At 43.3% G+C, this 25,354-nt stretch overlaps 1 protein-coding gene across 1 annotated transcript in view; it reads right to left on the bottom strand.

Annotated features, from left to right (window-relative positions):
- LOC117509399 (calcium/calmodulin-dependent 3',5'-cyclic nucleotide phosphodiesterase 1C-like) overlaps positions 1-25,354 on the bottom strand; it is a 296,954-nt gene that overhangs the window by 195,379 nt on the left and 76,221 nt on the right. The window contains exon 3 of the mRNA XM_034169110.1: positions 1,980-2,139. Within this exon, the coding sequence (XP_034025001.1) occupies positions 1,980-2,139 (160 nt within the window). The remainder of the gene's footprint in view (positions 1-1,979; positions 2,140-25,354) is intronic.

Below are 25,354 nucleotides of genomic sequence, written 5' to 3' on the forward strand. Positions count from 1 at the left end.
AGGTAAAAAACAACAAAAAACATTTCCAAGGATTTTTCTTCAGACACGTGGTTTCTGCACTGATCTGTGGTTCAAATCCCAGCCTGACTGGAAAATCACTAAGGGCCCTTGGGCAAGGTCTTTAATCCCCTAGTTGCTCCCGGTGTGTAGTGAGCGCCTTGTATGGCAGCACCCTGACATCGGGGTGAATGTGAGGCATAATTGTAAAGCGCTTTGAGCATCTGATGTAGATGGAAAAGCGCTATATAAATGCAGTCCAGTTACCATTTGTACAGATCAGTGGTTTCTGCCACTAGTCTTCCGTGTTTTGGCCCGACGCGTCGTTCCTATTGGACAGCATGAAGCTACGTCACAGCTCAGAGCGTCGAAGAAAGTCAACTTGAAAAGTAAAAGGGAAAAAAAAAACAACTTACATTTGCGTCCTGACAGCCCTCAGTGTACCCCTCTGATGCTTTATCAGTGTTCAACAAGTTCAGAGCAGCGCAGTGAACGTGAATGAAGACGGAAGCTCTTTAAGATGTGCTCCTAAATGTGATGAGTGCGCACGTCACTCGTGCGCACACCATCTCTTGCTCCGTTTTGCAGACAAACAATCACAGGACAATTTGTTTTTTTCTTTTTGTTAATCAGATGACAGATCGTCATCCTGAGGACTTGGTCATCACCGGGTCCTGCTGCACATGGAAGGATGACTGAGCAAGAGTTTCGGTGGGAAAGTGTCCATCATCCTCTTGTCATTCCATCGAGGCGTCAGGCTGAGCGTGTAAACACACAAACAGCAGTTCTGCAAAAGAAACTGCGCGAGTAACTCCCCCACCTCTGTCCGGTTTACAATGCCATCTCTTCTTCCCAAATTCACTGCACAACTCTTGTTCCCTTTTCTCCTCTGGAATCGGTTTCAGCCGCACGTGTGTGCGAGAATGTCCAGTTGAGCTTATGTTTTTTCTTTTGTTCAATTAAAAAAAAAGATTGATTGGGTTGAACTTTGACCGCGTCAGCCTGCCGACAAGCGGCAATGCGCGCTCCCGTCAGAAGTGTCGCGTCAAATGCCAAGCTAAAGCAATGCGTCTCACGCCTCTGATGCTTCCGACGCATGAAAGGCCCATTAATCTGTAATAATGAGCCTGAAATAGCGCTGATCAAAATAATAAAGATAAAATCTATATCGGATTCCTGATCGGGATGCAACGTCCGATTTTTATCACGTATGAAACCATGTGATCAGGCCCGATTTCCGATCACGTGATCGGATCGGGACATCCCTAGTTAAAATTTGAACCATAAGTTAAAAATGTATGCCTCTGGATGACTTGGGTGATGTTGCCGTAGTATCAGTATGGGGTTAAAAGAAATTAGTTTTTTTGTGACCAGTTCTCATTTGCCTGCAGAGGATAGAGCGGTTTCTTCTAGAAGCAGCTCTCCTCTTTTTGCAAAGGGTAGAACTACACATCTGCTACAAAACATTTAACAGGTAGGTGCTCAACTGATTTTAAATTTTAGAAGAGTTTGTAGCTGTTCAGCTTTGTTTACCATGTTAACGGTCTAAAAATTATCGGACAAAAAATTATCAGAAGATAATTAGTCCGATAATGGTTTTCAGAGTTATCTGAAAAGATAATCCGATAATGAAAACATTATCGTCTAAAATTATCGGTTACCAGATTATCGAAACTGTGCCCAACACCGGCTTTGTGCAATGACTAATGTCAAAAGATTAGTCGACTAAGTGAGTTTAGTCAACTAAACAAGATGAGACTGTTGTGTGATACCAGGCCCAGGGCAATAAATCACTGGTCTAAAACTGGTTCCATAAATGTCAGAGGAGCCACAATTTTCATTTTTGTAATGTCACTTGAAATGACAAAAAAGACTGTGTGTGTGTGTGTGTGTGTGTGTGTGTGTGTGTGTGTGTGTGTGTGTGTGTGTGTGTGTGTGTGTGTGTGTGTGCGTGTGTGTGTGAGAGAGAGAGAGAGAGAGACCTGATGGCAGTCTTCTCTATTGCATCTGGAGCACTTGGGCTTGGAAGCTCATCTGCGAGGATCTCTGCCAAGTTGCGTGGGTCCATCAATTCTCCTTTCTGTTCCCAGATGCCAACACTGGCTGTGACCTCTGTGGCCAAGGCATTCTGGGATCGAGAGCCTGAACATTTTAACATTAGAAGCTTAAAACATCTTACATCAAGCTTGTTTCTTAATGAATATATGGTACATCTCATGCACACTGCAGATTTTATCCAATAAATATGCTATTTTTTCAGTCTAATTTTATGGCCCTTCACATATAACACAATTGAGGCTGACTGGTGCACGAAGGATGCTTCAAATGACAGTCATGAAAAATCGGAGCCGCCTCCGAACACCTTGTACAGCAGTCGGCACAACCATTCGGCTCATGCACTCCACATTCATGTCACACTTGTATTGGAAACCCAATCGAACGGTGTCAAGATGAGGTCGCAATGCCATCTGACCATGGTCACAACATTCATACAGCATGTCATACGCAGATCAGACCATTTAGACCATGTTCAAGGGGCTGCACAAAACGATTGGCCACATCTCACCCTGGGCGAATGTGGTGAACAAGCTAGCCTTCACACCAGCAACCGAATGAGGGTGAAAGGTGCCGAATGGCCATTCGACCCACACTCAGCCAGAATAAAGCTGCCACCCACGCACTTCCAACGGCAGTCGCTGGGCACTTAGAAAATGCGGGGCCATTCGTGCAGACCAACATGAATGTAGAGCAGAGGACACCACTGTAATCTAGGTCGAGCTGCAGTCCAGGTGGCGAAAGCTCAAAGGGCAGTCAGTCCGCCCCCAAACAACAAAAATGGCGTGCAAGTGTGTCATTGAATGGCATGCAAGTGTGTCGCCCCCCCCCCACACCACAATCCAACATTGTCGAGGTGCAGTTGAGGTTGTGGGTCGAACGGTGTCCGGTGTGCAGTGCGATCACTGTCTAGCGCAGCATCATATCTGGACTGCTGTCATGTCCATGATGGAACAACTGACAGCTGTGGAACACCCATCATGGCATATCCAGCTTGTCCTGCTGGAGGTGGAATCATCAGCCAGAAGCATGCCCATACCACCACAGCAGAGCTAAAAATAAAAAGCCAGCTGCTCCAGCTGCGTATTACAGGTCATCATGTCGCAGCTGGCTGCTATGTCATCGCTACCCATGGCTGGAGAACACATATCGTGCCATATCAACATGCCACCACGATGCACATGTGTTGGTGGGCTCTCATGATAAAAACACATATCACCTTTGCAACACGTTCAGCTGTGCCTCAGTGTGCACTGCAGACACCATCTGCCAGGCTGCCCCTTGTGAAAATATCCGTGTGATCACATGAACGCCAGCTGGCAAGGAAAATGTCACATCCACCACGTGAGTTATAGTCCATATGATATGGTGTCCTTTGGCAGCCGTGTGCCGGTTGGGCAGAGACAGCTGGATGCATGGACGGACCCTTTGTGTGGCTGGCTTATGAGCGTGCATCAGTTCATCTATGTCAGCTCATGAATTCCTTGTTTATATCCATGGCCATGGTTCATGAACATAAAGAAACAGAAGAATGATAATTTTTGTATTGTCTGCTCTTGATAACAGGAATTAAATATTTTAACAGGCAAAATGAAATCCATTTGTTTACACATTTCCAACACAGACGTCAAGTCATCAAGCATCAATTACACATCATTACCAGTAATGCGCTTGGTTTCAGTTCAGAAGGTTCCAGGTTCAAATCCCACCCTTGCCACATTTCTCCATGTAATGTGGAGTTGCATCAGGAAGGGCATCCGGCATAAAAACCTGTGCCAATTCAACATGCAGATCCACCTTGGATTTGCTGTGGCGACCCCGAGTGCAAAACAAGGGAGCAGCCAAAGGGACTTACCAGTAACATGATTGTCTTACTTTTAAACAGTACATTCAGTGTTCTTATAATGTTCTGTGCTCTCACATTATTTGGTCCTTACATCATTTTCTTCAATTTATGTACATTTGTACAACATTTAATTGCTTCTGCTGCTGTGAGCGTGATGTGGTATCACACCTTTCATGTGGTCGCACTGTTTGTGCACGTGCACACAAGCATGCATGAAACTGTCGCCATGGGATCGTACAGCATCTGTGCACGGCTGTCCGACCACCTGTCCCTCCTGACAGCAGCTAGAACATTATATGATAATAGTTCAAGGTATGATTACTTTTCATTGGATTTTTTTTTTTTTATTTTACAGTCAGAAGAATTATCATTCAGCAAATTCCTTTACAATACCAACAAACTGTGAGTAAAATTAAAGACTAAAAACAATTACTAAAAGTGACTATCTACAGACTAAAATGCAACTATAACTAAATTAAAATTTCAGTAAGTGATTAAGACTAAAAATTTAAAATTCATGTCAAAATTAAAAGTGGTTTGAATTGTGGTGTGTAAGCTTCATGTCAAAATAGCTGCTGTGCATCTTATAGGGTTATCACCTTCAAATACCTCAAACTGAAATTGAATGTAATGCAGATTTCCAAATTGCCTGCAGTTTGAAATGCCATGACAGATCAGCCCAGTTCAAGATGCCAGTCACCATGTTGCCTCAGGATGTGACAAGACATTCAAATTAAAAGGTAAAGTACATATATCAATCCAGTGAAAGGTAAGGCAATGTGCTTTATTTATTTATTTCTAGCATATACACACTGATTATCTGATGAGCATCTAATGCAAAATGTTAGGATGAAAGAAGTTGCAGATTGCAGCTTATCTCAAATCACTTAATATCTGTTTAGGTCTGCACTAACATGACCACTGGTTTTGCTGTTTTGGTGATAATCTGTTGATTCTGTTTTGTTGTCTTTGTCAGGACGTGGCTTATTTGCAAAGTCTCCTGTTAATATTTGTAATTATTATTATTGGTGTTGTGGTGGTGTACTCTCAAATTGTACATTTATTTATTTTTGTTTTTATTATTATTTGATGACCTCTGACCTGTTGTCGCTTATATGATGACGTAAGCTAATAAACCAAAGTCCCTGTCATGCTGAAGACTGATGGCCACGCACTTTATTTCCCTTGCTAATTGGGGCTGTTGCTGGGCTGCTGTGTTACACTTCTGACAACAGGTTATGGGCCCAGGAAGCCACAGATAAAGTTTTGGCAAAAGTTGTGCGCCGAGGAGAGAGGAGAAAGTCACGACGGACCACGTGCTCTGAGAGCAAAGGGAAGCTGTTATAGTGTGCTAGCCTCGGCATGTGTGCCCAGAGGATGGAGCGGTCAGGTGGAAGATGGTCCCACCTGGTCTTCGACGGAGATGAAAAAGGTTATGAACTCTGGGAGACCAAATTCCTGGGACATTTGCATTTACAGGGGCTCAAAGATACAATACTTTATCAACCTCGTGGCGATGATGATACTGACGAAGAGAAAAACGCAGAGGCGTATGCTGAGTTGATACAGTTCTTGGACGATAAAAGTTTGAGCTTGATCATGAGAGAAGCCCCTGATGATGGGAGAGAAGCACTGAAGATACTATGTGCATATTATGCAGGTAAAGGCAAGCCACGCATTATTAGCCTTTATACTGAGCTGACCAATCTCCAGAAATCAAGTGGTGAAAGCGTAACAGAGTACGTTATTAGAGCAGAGACTATTATAACAGCATTGAGAAATGCAGGGGAAGCCATGAGCGATGATCTGCTCATTGCCATGGTGCTCAAAGGCCTACCGGAGCCGTTCAAGCCATTCGCCATCTATGTGACACAAAGTGATGAGAGCATGACATTTTCAGACTTTAAAACAAAGTTAAGGTCATTTGAAGACACTGAGAAGATGTGTGTGCGACCATCCGGGGATAATGTGATGAAGATCAAAGCCAAAACATATCCCGCATCCACAAATGTGCAAGATAAGAACATGGCAGACATGGTGTGCTTCAAATGTGGCATTAAAGGAAACAAAGCTAGAACATGCCAGCGAAAGCAGTGGTGCAGCTTTTGTAAAAATGCTAAACACAGAGACGCAAACTGCAGACGCAGACCGAGGCGAGATAATGCCAGACAGGTGTCTGAGGAGGAAAGTGGAAACGCGGCCTAGGCTTTCCTGACAAGGGACGCAGAAGAGGACACCTATCCAGGACGAGGAGTTAAGATGAAAGGCCTGATGGTTGACGCTGGGGCAACATCACACATAATCACAGATGAGACAAAGTTCAAAAGTTTTGATGCAAGCTTCAAGGCAGAGACTCATTGGGCCTCATGTATCAATGTTGCACACTTGTGGCGTAAATTTACAGTGTAAACCTGAAATACACCAAAGTCGCCGTGACATGTATCAAGCAGTGCGCACCTGCCCATTTCTGGCGTACGCCTGACGTGATCTTGATAAATGCGGCGGGTGGAAACGATCGTAATTATAATAAACACGCCCATAAATATTCAGACTCTGCTTCAGACACACCCTCATTTTACGATATGGAAGCCGGAAAGACGGCAATGAAAAAGAACTCCACCAGTCACGACGCGTGCCAATAGAGCGTCAAAAGCGGCTGTCGTATCAATTGTTTTGTAGTATATAATCAATAAAGTGTTACAGTGGTCCCTCATTAATCGCTGGAGTTACGTTCTAAAAAATAGCCCGTAATACGCGAAACCGCGACGTAGTCAGCGTTATTTTTTACAATTATTATAGATGTTTCAAAGCTGTAAAACCCCTCACTACACAGTTTATACACTTTCTCAATCAGGCATGAACATTTTCTCACTTTTCTCTCGTGTGTAAACACTCTCAAAGTTCAAACCTTAGTAGGAAAATAATACCAAACTGTTTTCAGGCCCAAACATTTGTTTGAGAAATAAAAATAGAAAGTTTTCCTATAAATAATTATGAAGGCATTTAGAACTAACGAATTAATTTTAACGATCAACGAACGAGGTCGGACACATAAGAAATTATTAATAGTGACTCACCAGTATTTCACAGATCGGGCCTCTGCGTCCTGACGCCGCGCCTTTTTCCACTCACATCTCGCTGCAGCAGGTGTGTGTTTCCGTGTGACAAACACAGTTATGAGTAGTTGTTGGCGCTCTTTTCTCTTCTGGGCAACAAGATTCTTATAAAGAGATACGCAGAACACAGAACACTGTAACAAAGGCATGCAAAATTGGACTAAATACTCCGCGAGACTCTGAGGCCACGACAGGTGAACGCCGTTATAGCGAGGGACCACTGTATTCTCTTTTCACATGTCAATAATTCTTGACGTGGATATTTGCTCGCTCAATTAATAAGACACACCTAATCTGTCAGATTTCTTTATTTTTTAAATGTATTTCTGTATTTATTTTATTGTGACAACCGAATGGAGATAACAAAACCTGGTTGCAGCACGGGCGAATTAAGGGAATGACGAAACTACAGTTGTTATTATCAATTTCATTGTCTAAAACGATCACACCACATGAAGTTAAGCTCAGCGCTGCTCTGGCTCCAGGCTCGAAGTCTGGAGAAAAAGGCGAGCAGCGCTTTCTTTGCAGTAACGCTGTAGCCACGGATCGTGCTCCATAACAATTCCGCAAAGGTGGGATTTGTATTGATTATTATGTAGTATAATCAGGAAAGTGTTATTTATGTGACATATGCATTGATTTGTATAATGGCACTGTTCATCATGTTGATCATCTTCATTTTTATGTGGATTCCAGCGCTGGTTCATTTTGGTGTATAATTTACGCCACCTCTCGACCTGGTGTATATTTTCAGCGCAACATACGCCAACGACCACATTGACAAATGCCAAGTAGCGCAGCCGTTTTGGCGTACACCCCATATACGCTCAAATATCGCCGTACGCACCGTTGATACATGAGGCCCATTGTGTGGAGCTGGCCAATGGAACCAGGTACCACGGAGTGGCCTAGCAGCGTGGGGATTCAGAGGTGGTCTTGATCGACACCAAAGGGCAACACCATGCAGCCATGCGGCCTCTACTGGTGGTTGGCTCTCACTGCGGTATTGTATCACTTCCTGTTCCGGAGCACAGCGGTGTTTTGCTGTATCTGTTAGCTGTTTAATCTGCGCAGTTAGATTGATCTAGTTATCTAGATTACGATTTGTTTCCCAGTGTAATCTTTACGTGCCTTAACTAAAGCACTCCTTCTGCTGAATCACCTCTAAATTATTTACACATTATTCACTTTTGCGTGTTTTTAGGAATCCGCTAGCTTAGCGTAGCTACTAGCTCTTAGCCGATTTAGCGTGGCGGCTTCCCCTGTCTCTCCCGCACTTTTCTGCTCTGGGTGTGAAATGTTTAGTTATTCCTCGTGTAGCTTATTCGTAGCTTTGGAGGCCAGGCTGGGCGAATTGGAGACTCGGCTCCGCACCGTGGAAAATTCTACAGCTAGCCAGGCCCCTGTAGTCGGTGCGGACCAAGGTAGCTTAGCCGCCGTTAGTTACCCCCTGGCAGATCCCGAGCAGCCGGGAAAGCAGGCCAACTGGGTGACTGTGAGGAGGAAGCGTAGCCCTAAACAGAAGCCCCGTGTACACCGCCAACCCGTTCACATTTCTAACCATTTTTCCCCACTCGACGACACACCCGCCGAGGATCAAACTCTGGTTATTGGCGACTCTGTTTTGAGAAATGTGAAGTTAGCGACACCAGCAACCATAGTCAATTGTCTTCCGGGGGCCAGAGCAGGCGACATTGAAGGAAATATGAAACTGCTGGCTAAGGCTAAGCGTAAATTTGGTAAGATTGTAATTCACGTCGGCAGTAATGACACCCGGTTACGCCAATCGGAGGTCACTAAAATTAACATTAAATCGGTGTGTAACTTTGCAAAAACAATGTCGGACTCTGTAGTTTTCTCTGGGCCCCTCCCCAATCAGACCGGGAGTGACATGTTTAGCCGCATGTTCTCCTTGAATTGCTGGCTGTCTGAGTGGTGTCCAAAAAATGAGGTGGGCTTCATAGATAATTGGCAAAGCTTCTGGGGAAAACCTGGTCTTGTTAGGAGAGACGGCATCCATCCCACTTTGGATGGAGCAGCTCTCATTTCTAGAAATCTGGCCAATTTTCTTAAATCCTCCAAACCATGACTATCCAGGGTTGGGACCAGGAAGCAGAGTTGTAGTCTTACACACCTCTCTGCAGCTTCTCTCCCCCTGCCATCCCCTCATTACCCCATCCCCATAGAGACGGTGCCTGCTCCCAGACTACCAATAACCAGCAAAAATCTATTTAAGCATAAAAATTCAAAAAGAAAAAATAATATAGCACCTTCAACTGCACCACAGACTAAAACAGTTAAATGTGGTCTATTAAACATTAGGTCTCTCTCTTCTAAGTCCCTGTTGGTAAATGATATAATAATTTATCAACATATTGATTTATTCTGCCTTACAGAAACCTGGTTACAGCAGGATGAATATGTTAGTTTAAATGAGTCAACACCCCCGAGTCACACTAACTGTCAGAATGCTCGTAGCACGGGCCGGGGTGGAGGATTAGCAGCAATCTTCCATTCCAGCTTATTAATTAATCAAAAACCCAGACAGAGCTTTAATTCATTTGAAAGCTTGACTCTTAGTCTTGTCCATCCAAATTGGAAGTCCCAAAAACCAGTTTTATTTGTTATTATCTATCGTCCACCTGGTCGTTACTGTGAGTTTCTCTGTGAATTTTCAGACCTTTTGTCTGACTTAGTGCTTAGCTCAGATAAGATAATTATAGTGGGCGATTTTAACATCCACACAAAAAGTAAATAAGTCCACCCACCACTTTAATCATATCTTAGATCTTGTTCTGACTTATGGTGTGGAAATAGAAGACTTAACAGTATTCCCTGAAAACTCCCTTCTGTCTGATCATTTCTTAATAACATTTACATTTACTCTGATGGACTACCCAGCAGTGGGGAATAAGTTTCATTACACTAGAAGTCTTTCAGAAAGCGCTGTAACTAGGTTTAAGGATATGATTCCTTCTTTATGTTCTCTAATGCCATATACCAACACAGTGCAGAGTAGCTACCTAAACTCTGTAAGTGAGATAGAGTATCTCGTCAATAGTTTTACATCCTCATTGAAGACAACTTTGGATGCTGTAGCTCCTCTGAAAAAGAGAGCTTTAAATCAGAAGTGTCTGACTCCGTGGTATAACTCACAAACTCGTAGCTTAAAGCAGATAACCCGTAAGTTGGAGAGGAAATGGCGTCTCACTAATTTAGAAGATCTTCACTTAGCCTGGAAAAAGAGTCTGTTGCTCTATAAAAAAGCCCTCTGTAAAGCTAGGACATCTTTCTACTCATCACTAATTGAAGAAAATAAGAACAACCCCAGGTTTCTTTTCAGCACTGTAGCCAGGCTGACAAAGAGTCAGAGCTCTATTGAGCTGAGTATTCCATTAACTTTAACTAGTAATGACTTCATGACTTTCTTTGCTAACAAAATTTTAACTATTAGAGAAAAAATTACTCATAACCATCCCAAACATGTATCGTTATCTTTGGCTGCTTTCAGTGATGCCGGTATTTGGTTAGACTCTTTCTTTCCGATTGTTCTGTCTGAGTTATTTTCATTAGTTACTTCATCCAAACCATCAACATGTTTATTAGACCCCATTCCTACCAGGCTGCTCAAGGAAGCCCTACCATTATTTAATGCTTCGATCTTAAATATGATCAATCTATCTTTGTTAGTTGGCTATGTACCACCAGTGATGCCGGTAACGCGTTACTTAGTAACGGGTTACTCTAATCTGACCACTTTTTTTAGTAACGAGTAATCTAACGCGTTAATCTTTCCAAATCAGTAATCAGATTAAAGTTACTTCTCCAAGTCACTGTGCGTTACTATTATTTTTGCATTGTGGGTTGATAGCAGCATTAAACTTGATCCATGGGCAGGAGGTCGGGGTTCGACTGAACTGCCCACTTTAAGCGATCCGTGAGCTTTTCATCCGCGGTTTTCTGCAGCAGCTACGACTCGTCCTCACCTCTTAAAGCATGGTGACAACAGCACACCTGCACTGAACTTTACAAAGACATTTTTGTGTTTTATTTTTCTCCTTTATTTAGAATTCTGATCTGAGCCGCTCCGTATCGTCTCGTTAAAAACAGCTGATCCTCCGCGACGTGTCAACAACTAACACTATTTTCCACTCAAATGCACCTAAACTCTCTTTCTGAGGACCACATGATGTGAAAACGCAATAAAACTTTCTTACCTGTAAATCTGGTCATGTTTTCTGCATAAATAAATGTTATCCATTCTTTGTGCTCAACCACCAAAGCAGGGGCGAATCCAGATGGAATGGGGGCGTGGGGCAAGGATGTGCCCCCCCAACACCCCTAGATTAAAGGTCCAGTTTTGAAGCCTTTTTTTGCTACAACTACTAATACTACTTATAATAATAATAATTTCGACAAGTAAAATGTTTAGAGAGAATTTAAATGTTAGAATAATGTTAGAAAGAATTTAATAGTTACATTTATAAACAATGTAGGCTAGAAATTGCAAGTTTTACTGTTACAGTGCTGTCAACAGTGAAATATGAGATCAAGAAAGAGGTCTTTATTTTACTTTTTATAAAACAAGTATTTATTTTCATTGAAGTCAAGAAAGGGTGACTATAAAGCGAGTTTTGGCTAAACAAGTATCATTGTCATGTTGAGGTGGCAGAGGGTTGTTGTCGACAGCTGGGGAAAGTAACTAAAAAAGTAACTAGTAATCTAACTTAGTTACCTTTACAACTGAGTAATCAGTAAAGTAACTAAGTTACTTTTTCAAGGAGTAATCAGTAATCAGTAATTGGATTACTTTTTCAAAGTAACTGTGGCAACACTGTGTACCACAGGCTTTTAAGGTGGCAGTAATTAAACCATTACTTAAAAAGCCATCACTTGACCCAGCTATCTTAGCTAATTATAGGCCAATCTCCAACCTTCCTTTTCTCTCAAAAATTCTTGAAAGGGTAGTTGTAAAACAGCTAACTGATCATCTGCAGAGGAATGGTCTATTTGAAGAGTTTCAGTCAGGTTTTAGAATTCATCATAGTACAGAAACAGCATTAGTGAAGGTTACAAATGATCTTCTTATGGCCTCGGACAGTGGACTCATCTCTGTGCTTGTTCTGTTAGACCTCAGTGCTGCTTTTGATACTGTTGACCATAAAATTTTATTACAGAGATTAGAGCATGCCATAGGAATTAAAGGCACTGCACTGCGGTGGTTTGAATCATATTTATCTAATAGATTACAATTTGTTCATGTAAATGGGGAATCTTCTTCACAGACTAAAGTTAATTATGGAGTTCCACAAGGTTCTGTGCTAGGACTAATTTTATTCACTTTATACATGCTTCCCTTAGGCAGTATTATTAGACGGTATTGCTTAAATTTTCATTGTTACGCAGATGATACCCAGCTTTATCTATCCATGAAGCCAGAGGACACACACCAATTAGCTAAACTGCAGGATTGTCTTACAGACATAAAGACATGGATGACCTCTAATTTCCTGCTTTTAAACTCAGATAAAACTGAAGTTATTGTACTTGGCCCCACAAATCTTAGAAACATGGTGTCTAACCAGATCCTTACTCTGGATGGCATTACCCTGACCTCTAGTAATACTGTGAGAAATCTTGGAGTCATTTTTGATCAGGATATGTCATTCAAAGCGCATATTAAACAAATATGTAGGACTGCTTTTTTGCATTTACGCAATATCTCTAAAATCAGAAAGGTCTTGTCTCAGAGTGATGCTGAAAAACTAATTCATGCATTTATTTCCTCTAGGCTGGACTATTGTAATTCATTATTATCAGGTTGTCCTAAAAGTTCCCTAAAAAGCCTTCAGTTAATTCAAAATGCTGCAGCTAGAGTACTGACGGGGACTAGAAGGAGAGAGCATATCTCTCCCATATTGGCCTCTCTTCATTGGCTTCCTGTTAATTCTAGAATAGAATTTAAAATTATTCTTCTTACTTATAAGGTTTTGAATAATCAGGTCCCATCTTATCTTATCTTAGGGACCTCGTAGTACCATATCACCAATAGAGCGCTTCGCTCTCAGACTGCAGGCTTACTTGTAGTTCCTAGTGTTTGTAAGAGTAGAATGGGAGGCAGAGCCTTCAGCTTTCAGGCTCCTCTCCTGTGGAACCAGCTCCCAATTCAGATCAGGGAGACAGACACCCTCTCTACTTTTAAGATTAGGCTTAAAACTTTCCTTTTTGCTAAAGCTTATAGTTAGGGCTGGATCAGGTGACCCTGAGCCATCCCTTAGTTATGCTGCTATAGACGTAGACTGCTGGGGGGTTCCCATGATGCATTGTTTCTTTCTCTTTTTGCTCTGTATGCACCACTCTGCATTTAATCATTAGTGATCGATCTCTGCTCCCCTCCACAGCATGTCTTTTTCCTGGTTCTCTCCCTCAGCCCCAACCAGTCCCAGCAGAAGACTGCCCCTCCCTGATCCTGGTTCTGCTGGAGGTTTCTTCCTGTTAAAAGGGAGTTTTTCCTTCCCACTGTAGCCAAGTGCTTGCTCACAGGGGGTCGTTTTGACCGTTGGGGTTTTACATAATTATTGTATGGCCTTGCCTTGCAATATAAAGCGCCTTGGGGCAACTGTTTGTTGTGATTTGGCGCTATATAAAAAAATTGATTGATTGATTGATTGATTATTCCAGTGCAGTTTTTGTTACTTCCTAAAACAAAAGAGTGATACTGTCTGTGCAACAGAGAGATTCTTGGCTGACACTGCCCCCTATGGGAAGGTCAAGCATATTAGATCTGATAATGGGACTGAGTTTATGTCAAAAGAATACCAGTCACTACTAAACAAAAATGGCATTAGACACGAGACATCTGTGCCGTACTCACCACACCAAAACGGCACAGCAGAGCGGAATTGGAGGACATTATTTGATATGGCTAGGTGTATGTTAATTGAAAGTGATCTGCCAAAAACATTGTGGCCATTTGCTGTACAAACAGCGGCAGTAAACAGAAAACGGTGTTTTAATAACCGCACAAAGCAAACACCATATTATATGTTGACTGGAAGGAAACCAGATGTTTCAAGGATGCAACAATTCAGGTCTGTGTGCTATGCTTACAAGCAAGACAAAAATAAACTGGACACTAGGTGTGAAAAAGGAGTGTTCATTGGGTATGACAAAAACAGCCCGGCTTACTTGGTTTATTATCCAGACAGTGGTAAAGTCCAAAAGAACACATTGTTAAATTTTGTGTCAAAGAAAAATGTGGAACAGCAGACACAAACAGGAGTAACATCGGATGATGACGATTATGAGAGAACCAAACCTGTCTAGAGGCAGGCACCAAAACCTAGCATGTCCTTAGAGACTAGTTTACAGGAAGAATCAGAAAAGCCTGTGATGGATGGTGAGGCACAGGTTAATGAGTCTAACAGTCCAAGGTATCCAACCAGAATCAGAAAGAAGCCAAGTTACCTGTGTGAGTATTATACTGACATGGACAGTGATGATCAAGTGCTCACTAACATTGACTATTGTTATAGACTGGCCTGTGGAATACCACAATCTTTCCAGGAAGTAGTGGAGTCGTCCGACTCCAACAGCTGGATCAGAGCAATGGACAATGAGATTGAGTCTCTGAGAGACAATAAGACATTCACACTAACCACTTTACCCAGAGGCAAGGCTGCAGTGGGGGGTAAGTGGGTATACACAATCAAAAAGAATGAAGATGGCACTGATAAATTTAAAGCACGTTATGTGGCAAAAGGATATAGTCAAAAGTATGGAGTGGATTATGATGAAACATTCTCTCCAACAGCAGATATGACCAGTGTGCGAGTACTAATGCAGAAAGCAGTTCAGGAAAACTTACTTTTACACCAAATGGACGTTAAGACTGCCTATCTCCATGCGCCCATATATTGTGAACTCTACATTGAGCAGCCAGAGGGGTATGAGATAAAAACACATTCCAAAGAAAAGCTGGTTTACAAGGTCTATTACAAAAGTATCCGACCTTATTATTTTTTTTCAAAAACCATATGGATTTGAATCACGTGTGATTACATCAGACATGCTTGAACCCTCGTGGGCATGCGAGAGTTTTTTTCACGCCTGTCGGTTATGTCATTCGCCTGTGGGCAGTCTTTGAGTGAGGAGTTGCCCACCCTCTCGTCGATTTTTTCATTGTTTAGGAATGGCTCAGAGACTGCTGCTTTGTTTGATCAAAATTTTTTCAAAACTGTAAGGCACAACTGAGTGGACACCATTCGATAAATTCAACTGGTTTTCAGTAAAAATTTTAATGGCTGATGAGACATTTTGGTCTGGTAGTGTCGCCGTAAGGACGGCCCACGGCGCCTGACGGCGATCTGTGCTTCGAGGTGGCAGCGTCTCGCCGTTTCAAGTTGAAAACTTGCACATTTCAGGCTCTGTTGACCCAGGAAGTCGTCAGAGAACAGAGAACTTTCAGAAGAAGTCGGCATGAGGAGTTTATTCGGACATTCCATTGTTAACGGACATTTTGTAATGAAAGACGTGCGGGCAGAGTCGCATGTCGGGCCGGACCCGACCGCGGGGGGTCGCGACAGGAAAAACACCTCCGTTGGAAACCTTAATGGGCAAGTTGGAATATGCCCAAGCTGTTAAACAATTTCTCAGTTACTCACTTGTTGAAAGCCATCAAAAGCCACCTGAATTTTACAAATGGTTTTCAACACGGAGGTGTTTTTCCTGTCGCGGCGCACACAGATTCGCCGAGTCGTCACGGAAACAACTCAATGTCTTTAAACAGTGGAATGTCCACATAAAGTCCTCATGCCGGCCTCTTCTGAATCTTCTGTGTTCTCTCACGACGTCCTGGGTGAATTAAGCCTTAAATTAGGATGTTTTCAGGTCGAAACAGGCCGACGACAGCGCCTGGAAGCGCTGCACGACGTCCCGCTCCGTGGGAAGTCCTTACACCGACAGAAACACCCCATAATCTCTCATCAGCCGAAAACCATCTTAATTTCTCGAATAGTGTCCACTCGGATATTCCTCACAGGTCCAGAAAAAATTTTGATAAAGCAACGCGCGCCGTCTCGAGCAGCGTGTGAAACAAAGGAATTCAGCTGAGAGGGCGAGACCACATCTCACTCAAGGCCTGCCCTCAGGGAAATGACGTCACCGACAAGCGTGAAAAAACTCACGCATGCGCACGAGGGTTCAAGCATGATTGGTGTAATCGCACGTCATTCAAATCCATATAGTTTTTTTAAAAAATAAAAAGGTAGGATACTTTTCTAATAGACCTCGTATAAACTTGAAAAGTCACTTTACGGACTGAAACAATCCGGTCGTAATTGGAATCATATGTTACGTTCATGGTTGATTGAAAATAAGTTTGTCCAAAACCAATCAGATCATTGTATTTATGCAAAAGAGACAGCAAATGATAAGATCATAATAATAATCTGGGTTGATGACTTACTCATAGCAGCAAGTGACGAGAATGAAAACAGCCAAAGAAATGCTCACTACTAAATTCAAGATGAAAGATCTGGGCAAACTCAAATATTTTATAGGTATTGATTTTGAACAGTCAAATGAATATGTAAAAATGTCACAAAAGAAATATGTTGAGAAGTTATTGGAAAGGTTTAACATGCAGGACAGTAAACCTCGTTCAATGCCCTGTGAACAAAAACTTAACTATACAGTTGATGCAAATGGGCTGAAGGATGTGCAAAAGTACAGAGAAGCAGTAGTAAGCCTTATTTACCTTGCTACTTGTACAATACCAGATTTAAGCTTTGTAGTAGTAAGCAGGCTATCCCAGTACTTTACCAATCCTACAGAGGAACAATGGGTTACTGCTAATCATGTACTCAGGTATTTGAAAGGGACAAAGAACAAAGTGTTATATTACAGGAAAAGTGACAGTAATAAAATGGGTATTTATGCCTACAGTGATGCTGACTGGGCAGCAGATGCCATGGATAGACGCAGTACTACAGGATACTGTATATGTCTAAATGAAAATGGGCCTGTTGTGTCTTGGAAAACCAGAAAGCAGCCGAAAGTAGCGTTATCTACTTGCGAGGCAGAATACATGGCACTCGCGGCAACTGTACAGGAATGTTTGTATTTGACACAACTACTCAAGGGTTTTGATAAATGTGAATTTGCATCACCCAAAATCCTAGAAGACAATCAAGGTACTATTGCATTGGCTAAAAATCCAGTTAGCAGGCAAAGATGTAAACACGCTGACATCAAATTTCACTTTGTAAGATAAAATGTGAATGAAGGAAATGTGACATTACATTATTGTCCAACAGAGAAGATGCTAGCAGATATAATGACAAAACCTGCTACAAAGCATAAGCTACTTAAGTTCTCTAAATTTCTTTTTGGGTGTTACTAAGAGTGTATTACCTTGTATATTTTTGAATTTTTCTACTTTTTCTGACAGAGTCTGGCAATCTGAGAGCAAGTGGGGGTGTTAATATTTGTAATTATTATTACTGGTGTTGTGCTGTTGTGCTCTCAAATTGTACATTTATTTATTTTTGTTTTTATTATTATTTGATGACCTCTGACCTGTTGTCACTTATATGATGATGTTAGCTAATAAACCAAAGTCATGCTGAAGACTGATGGCCACGCGCTTTATTTCCCTTGCAAATTGGGGCTGTCGCTGGGCTGCTGCATTACACTTCTGACAACATCTCCAATTTCCCAAGGAGATTATATAGTTGAGTATAGGGGAGATCTGATAACTGATAATACAATAACATGCTTTTGGAGGGTGGTATGCATTTTCAGAGGCCCGATGTTCATGACCAGTCACCCAAAATGACAGATATTCGCCCGAGTTAGACAAGGGCGAATATCTGTCATTTCGGGCGACTGGTCATGAACGGAGGGACTCAGAAAATTCATACTGCATGACAACAGCATGTTATTTGCATTATTATCACTTTTTACTGAGATACACAACATGTAACGCGTACATAAAAAGTTGGCTCACTTAACTTTTGGCGCGTCGGCTGGCGCGCGCTGCTCTCCAAATTCAGCAGTGCATCCTCATCAAGCTGGCTGCTCTGGCTGCTGTTCATTGTTGGACTATCCATGAGAAAATCATCTGGAATATCCATATTGGGACCAACACACGCTTCTCGCCTTTTTAGTTTGTTTTTTTTTTCCCCTCTGCGGACAGTTCTTGGGCTGCGCGCATGCTATGACGTCATTTGTTTACGCACAGTGGGCTGGTATAGCCAAGTAGCGTCGACGTAAATCTACGATACCGGCCTAGCAATGCCTTGGTAAAGTGATTGTTGTGAAAGTGTCGTGACACGGACCCACAACAGGGGGCGTTAATGAACGGACAATGGATAAGCCAAAAGTAACAATTTAATGTTGTGAATCGCACAACGACGTACAGACAATAACAATATGGTGGAATGTCAATTATACACCAGGTGACGTGTGGGCAGGCTCGACGATAGAAGACGCCTGGCGAGAGAAGAGCCGGATCCCACACAGCTTCCACCACCAACGGAGCTGAAGAACACCGGAGCCGCCAAGCCCTGCGCCCCAGGCGGCCGCTGTCTTCAGCAGTCAGACCCGGTACTGCTGGCAGAGAACAGAGACAGTCCTGATGAGTGTGAGTTCGCACACTCAGTAATCCCACAGTCTGTATACAGTTAGGAGGGAAAACCTCCACCTCCAATCACACACTCGTACAGCTCCTGTGAAACCACTTATCTGGTTTGGGGTGTGAGGCGAAGCCGTCGCAGTCCACACCAAACGCCAATACCGCAGATAAGGACACCGTCACAGGAAAACGGCTGCAAATGAGATCAGACTATTAGTCACAGTTAAGCTTAGCAGAGAAATTACCTGAATGGTAGCTGATTTCTCGGCGCGGAGGTGGAGTTGCAGTCCGGCCTTTATGGTGGTGGTGATGAGTAGTGGATGAGTGACAGCTGGTACGGATGATGAGTGACAGCTGTCACTCCCGGTCGCTCCGACGCCCTCTCGTGCTTGAAGCCCGCACTTCAAGCAGGGCGCCATCTTGTGGTGGTGGGCCAGCAGTACCTCCTCTTCAGCGGCCCACACAACAGGACCCCCCCCCTCAACGGGCGCCTCCTGGCGCCCAACCAGGCTTGTCCGGGTGACGGGTGTAGAAGTCGGCCAGGAGGGCCGGGTCCAGGATGAAGCTCCTCTTCACCCAGGAGCGCTCTTCGGGGCCATAACCCTCCCAGTCCACCAGATACTGGAACCCCCGGCCCTTTCGACGGATGTCCAGGAGCCGGCGTACCGTCCACGCGGGCTCCCCGTCGATGATCCGGGCAGGAGGCGGCGCTGGTCCCGGGGCACACAGTGGTGAGGTATGGCAGGGCTTGAGTCTTGACACATGAAAAACGGGGTGTATCCGCAGTGAAGCTGGCAGCTTCAGCTTCACTGCGGCCGGACTGAGAACTTTGAGTATGGGAAATGGTCCGATGTACCTGTCCTTTAGCTTGTGGGATTCCACCTGCAGGGGGATGTCCTTAGTGGGTAGCCAGACCTCCTGCCCGGGCTGGTATGCAGGGGCCGGGGAACGCCGGCAGTCTGCATGGGCCTTAGCCCTCGTCAGGGCAGAGCGGGCGGTACGCCACACCCGACGGCACTTCCTCAGATGGGCCTGGACCGAGGGCACCCCGACCTCTCCCTCCACTAGCGGAAACAATGGGGGCTGGTACCCCAAACACACCTCAAACGGGGAGAGGCCAGTGGCAGATGAGACTTGGCTATTATGAGCGTACTCGATCCAGGCCAGATGGTCACTCCAGGCCGTCGGGTGCGTGGAGGTCACGCAGCGGAGGGCCTGCTCCAGTTCCTGGTTCGTCCGCTCTGCCTGCCCGTTCGTCTGGGGGTGGTACCCAGACGAACACTTCTCGCCCTTCACAAACAGCCGGTTCTCCAACAACCGCTGTAGGACCTGACGTACATGCTTGACATGGGTCTCAGGATCCGGAGAAAAGATGAGTATATCGTCTAGATATACGAAGACAAACTGATGCAGGAAGTCCCGCAAGACGTCATTAACCAATGCTTGGAACGTCGCGGGCGCATTGGTGAGGCCGAACGGCATGACCAGGTACTCAAAGTGACCTAACGTGGTGTTAAATGCCGTCTTCCACTCGTCTCCCTCCCGGATCCGAACCAGGTGATAAGCATTCCTAAGATCCAATTTTGTGAAAATTTGGGCTCCATGCAGGGGCGTGAACACTGAATCCAACAGAGGTAACGGGTATCGGTTGCGAACCGTGATCTCATTCAGCCCTCTGTAATCAATGCATGGACGGAGTCCGCCGTCCTTCTTGCCCACAAAAAAGAAACCAGCACCCATCGGGGAGGTGGAGTTCCGGATCAACCCGGCAGCTAACGAGTCCCGGATGTAGGTCTCCATTGATTCGCGTTCCGGATGTGAGAGGTTGTACAGCCTGCTGGACGGGTACTCAGCGCCCGGTATCAAATCAATGGCACAATCATACGGACGGTGTGGGGGCAGCGTGAGTGCCAGATCCTTGCTGAAGACATCAGCAAGGTTGTGGTACTCGGCTGGCACCGCCGCCAGATTGGGGGGGACTAAAACCTCCTCCTTAGCTGTCACACTGGGTGGAACCGAGGATCCTAAACACTCCTGGTGGCAGGTTTCGCTCCACTGAACCACAACCCCAGACGGCCAATCAATCCGGGGATTGTGTTTTAGTACCCATGGAAAACCCAAAATCACTCGGGAGGTTGAAGGTGTTACATAAAACACAATCTCCTCCCTGTGATTCCCAGACACCACCAATGTCATTGGCTGCGTCTGGTGTGTGATTAGTGGAAGAAGGGTGCCATCTAGTGCCCGCACCGACAATGGTGACGGTAAGGCCACTAGAGGGAGCCCAACCTCCTTTGCCCATCTGCTATCCAGCAGATTCCCCCTTTATAACGTAAGCCACCCGGCTAGCGTCTGACGCGTACATGACGGGACGCTGTGAAAAGACGAGCGAGCACTGCATCAAGAAGTCCGCGCACGTCTGCACACAGCCTCCGTATGGCTCCGGAGGGCTTATGTATGCTTCAGGGGAAGGTGGGGGGGTTCATTGAACGACCAGCGGAATGTCTGTCTCTGGCACACGGTCAGCAGGAGGAGGTGCTGCAGCAGTGCCCTGAGCACGCGCTTCCACCTGGGCAGTGAGAGCCTCCATCCTACAATTGAGAATAATGCTCTGCTCGGTAACTAAGTCCAACCGAGCGGTAAAGGCGGTTAAGAAGTGCTGCAGCTCACCCAACACGCCTCCTGCTGGCGCCTGTGCACCTCGCTCTTCCATTGGCTGTTCAAGCGATGGTTGACGCCCCTCGGGATCCATGACGCTGGCCGAGAAATCCTGTTGTGAAAGTGTCGTGACACGGACCCACAACAGGGGGCGTTAATGAACGGACAATGGATAAGCCAAAAGTAACAATTTAATGTTGTGAATCGCACAACAACGTACAGACAATAACAATATGGTGGAATGTCAATTATACACCAGGTGACGTGTGGGCAGGCTCGACGATAGAAGACGCCTGGCAAGAGAAGAGCCGGATCCCACACAGCTTCCACCACCAACGGTGCTGAAGAACACCAGAGCCGCCAAGCCCTGCGCCCCAGGTGGCCGCTGTCTTCAGCAGTCAGACCCGGTACTGCTGGCAGAGAACAGAGACAGTCCTGATGAGTGTGAGTTCGCACACTCAGTAATCCCACAGTCTGTATACAGTTTGTAGGGAAAACTTCCACCTCCAATCACACACTCGTACAGCTCCTGTGAAACCACTTATCTGGTTTGGGGTGTGAGGCGAAGCCATCGCAGTCCACACCAAACGCCAATACCGCAGATAAGGACACCGTCACAGGAAAACGGCTGCAAATGAGATCAGACTATTAGTCACAGTTAAGCTTAGCAGAGAAATTACCTGAATGGTAGCTGATTTCTCGGCGGGGAGGTGGAGTTGCAGTCTGGCCTTTATGGTGGTGGTGATGAGTAGTGGATGAGTGACAGCTGGTACGGATGATGAGTGACAGCTGTCACTCCCGGTCGCTCCGACGCCCTCTCGTGCTTGAAGCCCACACTTCAAGCAGGGCGCCATCTTGTGGTGGTGGGCCAGCAGTACCTCCTCTTCAGCGGCCCACACAACAGTGATAATAATGCACAATATCAGAACAGAAGGAAACCATACCATCCATCATGTGGGGCATTTATGTTCCCGTTTAAGTGGAGAGGGAAAACATGGTGGTAAGACTACACTATACTTTACAATACTATCTAAGTCAGGCTTTAACTTTATGGTGATATATTGTGATATTTGCTTTGTGCCTTGTTTTATTTTTCCATTTTAAAGTATTGCTGCATTGAGAGAAGATGGATCATTTGGGGCACTAGTCAATGATGAACACAGATATCGAATCTGTAAGATGAAATAAAATGAAGTGAATGGAAAGCCACACCTTTGTTTGTTTCTGCTGAATGACATTAAAGAAGAAGAAGAAATTACCTTTGACTATGGAGGCGATGACTGGAAAACAAATGCATGTTGCCCTCACAATGTCTCTTAATGTTACAGAAGATATCCGAATCTGTGTATTTGAATCTTAAGGTAAAAATAACCTCAGATTGACATCTTCTAAGTCATGTGATGAAGTCAGTTCAACCACAAAACTATCAAAAGACTAATTATTTATAAGAAATGTTAATGGATGACTGAAGATCGAGCTAAGCATTAAAATGTAGAGCAATTGAGCTAGTTCCTCCAGTTTAAGGTTCAGATGGATAAACACAGCAGAAAAACTCACCTGCAGGTACATTGTGACCAAGCAGGCACCAATTTAAAAGTTCTTGTCAAATATTTCATTTCATGTACCTTTTCTCAAAGTCAATACATTCACCAGTTAACTGTAATGCATCTGTGAAGTCAGAGGGAGCTCAGCACATATTTAGAGTAGATTATAACCTGCTCTGAGCTTTTCTAATTGCTTATTCATCAGTTTATTCTGAGCACTTACGATGTCCCCACAACACACTTTCAGCTACATTCTGAGTATACACAATGGGGGAATTGGATACATTTGGTCTACAATATGGTGTGTGAAATGTCCTCACAAAGCATGTTTCATCCAGGATGAGAATTTTCAGTAAATTTTTCAGTATTTACTTCATATTTTAAATTCTTTACAATCCTTCATATTCTAGGTTGGGATATTTAAGGTAGAACTTAACATGCTCTCATTTTCTTTTTGATTAATCATCAGTTTATTCTGAGCACTTACGACGTCCCCACAACACACTTTCAACTACTTTCTGAGTATACACAGTGTGGGGAATTAGATACATTTGGTCTGAGACATGGTCTGACATGTCCTCACAAAGCCTGTTTTATCCAGGAGTTTTTTCTGCATATTATGCACCATCTACTTCAAATTGTCTTTTTTTATATATAATTATTCATGTTCTAAAGCATTATTGTCATTATAAAATGTGTTTACAGATGAACAGCATCACATCAAACACCATAGAAGTGGAGAAAACCCACCCTCCCCCCACTCAGAGACTCAAGTGGATGATGCCACAGGTCCAACCATCACTAAGTATCTTCATCCTCATCACTTTGCATGTAATTCTACAGTCTCTCATTGGCATTGATTTAGTATTTCTGCTGTTTTGAATCACTGTAAAGGACACATTAAAGTTTAATATGGTGTAATCTGGTGTGATCTTTACATTCAGCAGTTAACTGTAATGCATCTGTGAGGTCAAAGTTCAGAGCATATTTAGAGTAGATTTTAACCTGCTCTGAGCATTTCTTAATTAATCATCAGCTTATTCTGAGCACTTAAAATGTCCCCACAACACACTTTCAGCTCCTTTCTAAGAATACACAGTGGGGGAATTCGGAACATTTCATCTACAATATGGTGTATGAAATGTCCTGACAAAGCATGTTTCACCCAGGATGAACATTTTCTTTATATTTTTCAGTATTTACTTCAAATTTTCCATTCTTTACAATTCATCATATTCTAGGTCAGGGGATATTTAGGGTATAACTTAACTTGCTCTCATTTTCTTATTGATTAATCATCACTTTATTCTGAGCACTTACGACATCCCTACAACACACTTTCAGCTACTTTCATTAATTATGTACAACAAAATTAATAATAAGCTTTTGGTTGTCTGTGGAGACTTTAATATTGATTTTTTAAACCCTTATGGTCAATTACAAATAACTGAATTTATAAACTCTATGTTTTGTATGGGTCTGTGATCACACATCCAACCAGGATAACTAGGAACACATCAACACTCATTGACATCATATTAACAAATGCCATTGTAGGGAATATAACAGGTGGAATACTTATTTCTGATGTCAGTGATCACTTGCCAGTTTTTGTAGCATTTCAGTCATCAGTGGACAGTGTGCGTCAAACAAAAACTGTACATTTTATTAGGAAAATAACTGTTAATATGGAGAACCTCAGAAGGGATTTATTGCACCAGAATTGGTGTGAAATTTATTGTGATGATGTTGATGAATCATTTATTTCTATTGTATCTAATCTGTATGATAAACATTGTCCGTGGGTGCCTAAAACCGAAGATACACAAAGGCCTGATAAACCTTGGGTAACAAAGGGACTCCTGAAAGCATGTAAAAAGAAAAAAATATATATTGTATAAGCAGTTTTTAAAATTTAGAACTAATGAAGCCGATAGGAAATATAAGACATATAAAAATAAATTAACAAACATTATGCGATTGTGTAAGAAGCAGTATTACTGTGATTTGTTGGAGAAAAATAAAACTAACATTAGGGGAACCTGGAAGCTCTTGGGCGAAATCATTAAAAAGAAAAAAGTTGTTAAAGATTATCCATCTTACTTTTATATAGACTCTGATAAAATTGGAAAAGGAAATAAAATTATTGCTGATTATTTTAATGATTATTTTGTTATTGTTTATAAAAATGAGCAAACTCAATTGTAACTACGGCAAAGTGTTCTATGGACAACTGTAAATCAATTAATAAAATTCAGGATTCAATGTTTATTAGAGAAACGGATGAAAAATAAATTTTTAACATAGTTCATAAAATTAAGGGAAAAAAATCCACTGACATTGATAGCTTTGATATGGTTTTGATTAAGAACATTACTGACTGTATTATCAAACCCTTAACATACATTTGTAATCTGTCACTTATGACTGGGAAATTTCCCTCCAGAATGAAAATTGCTAAGGTAATACCTTTGTTTAAATCTGGTGATAAACACTTTTTTTT

This window comes from Thalassophryne amazonica, chromosome 1, assembly GCF_902500255.1.
Source record: "Thalassophryne amazonica chromosome 1, fThaAma1.1, whole genome shotgun sequence".
Taxonomy (NCBI): Eukaryota; Metazoa; Chordata; class Actinopteri; order Batrachoidiformes; family Batrachoididae; genus Thalassophryne; species Thalassophryne amazonica.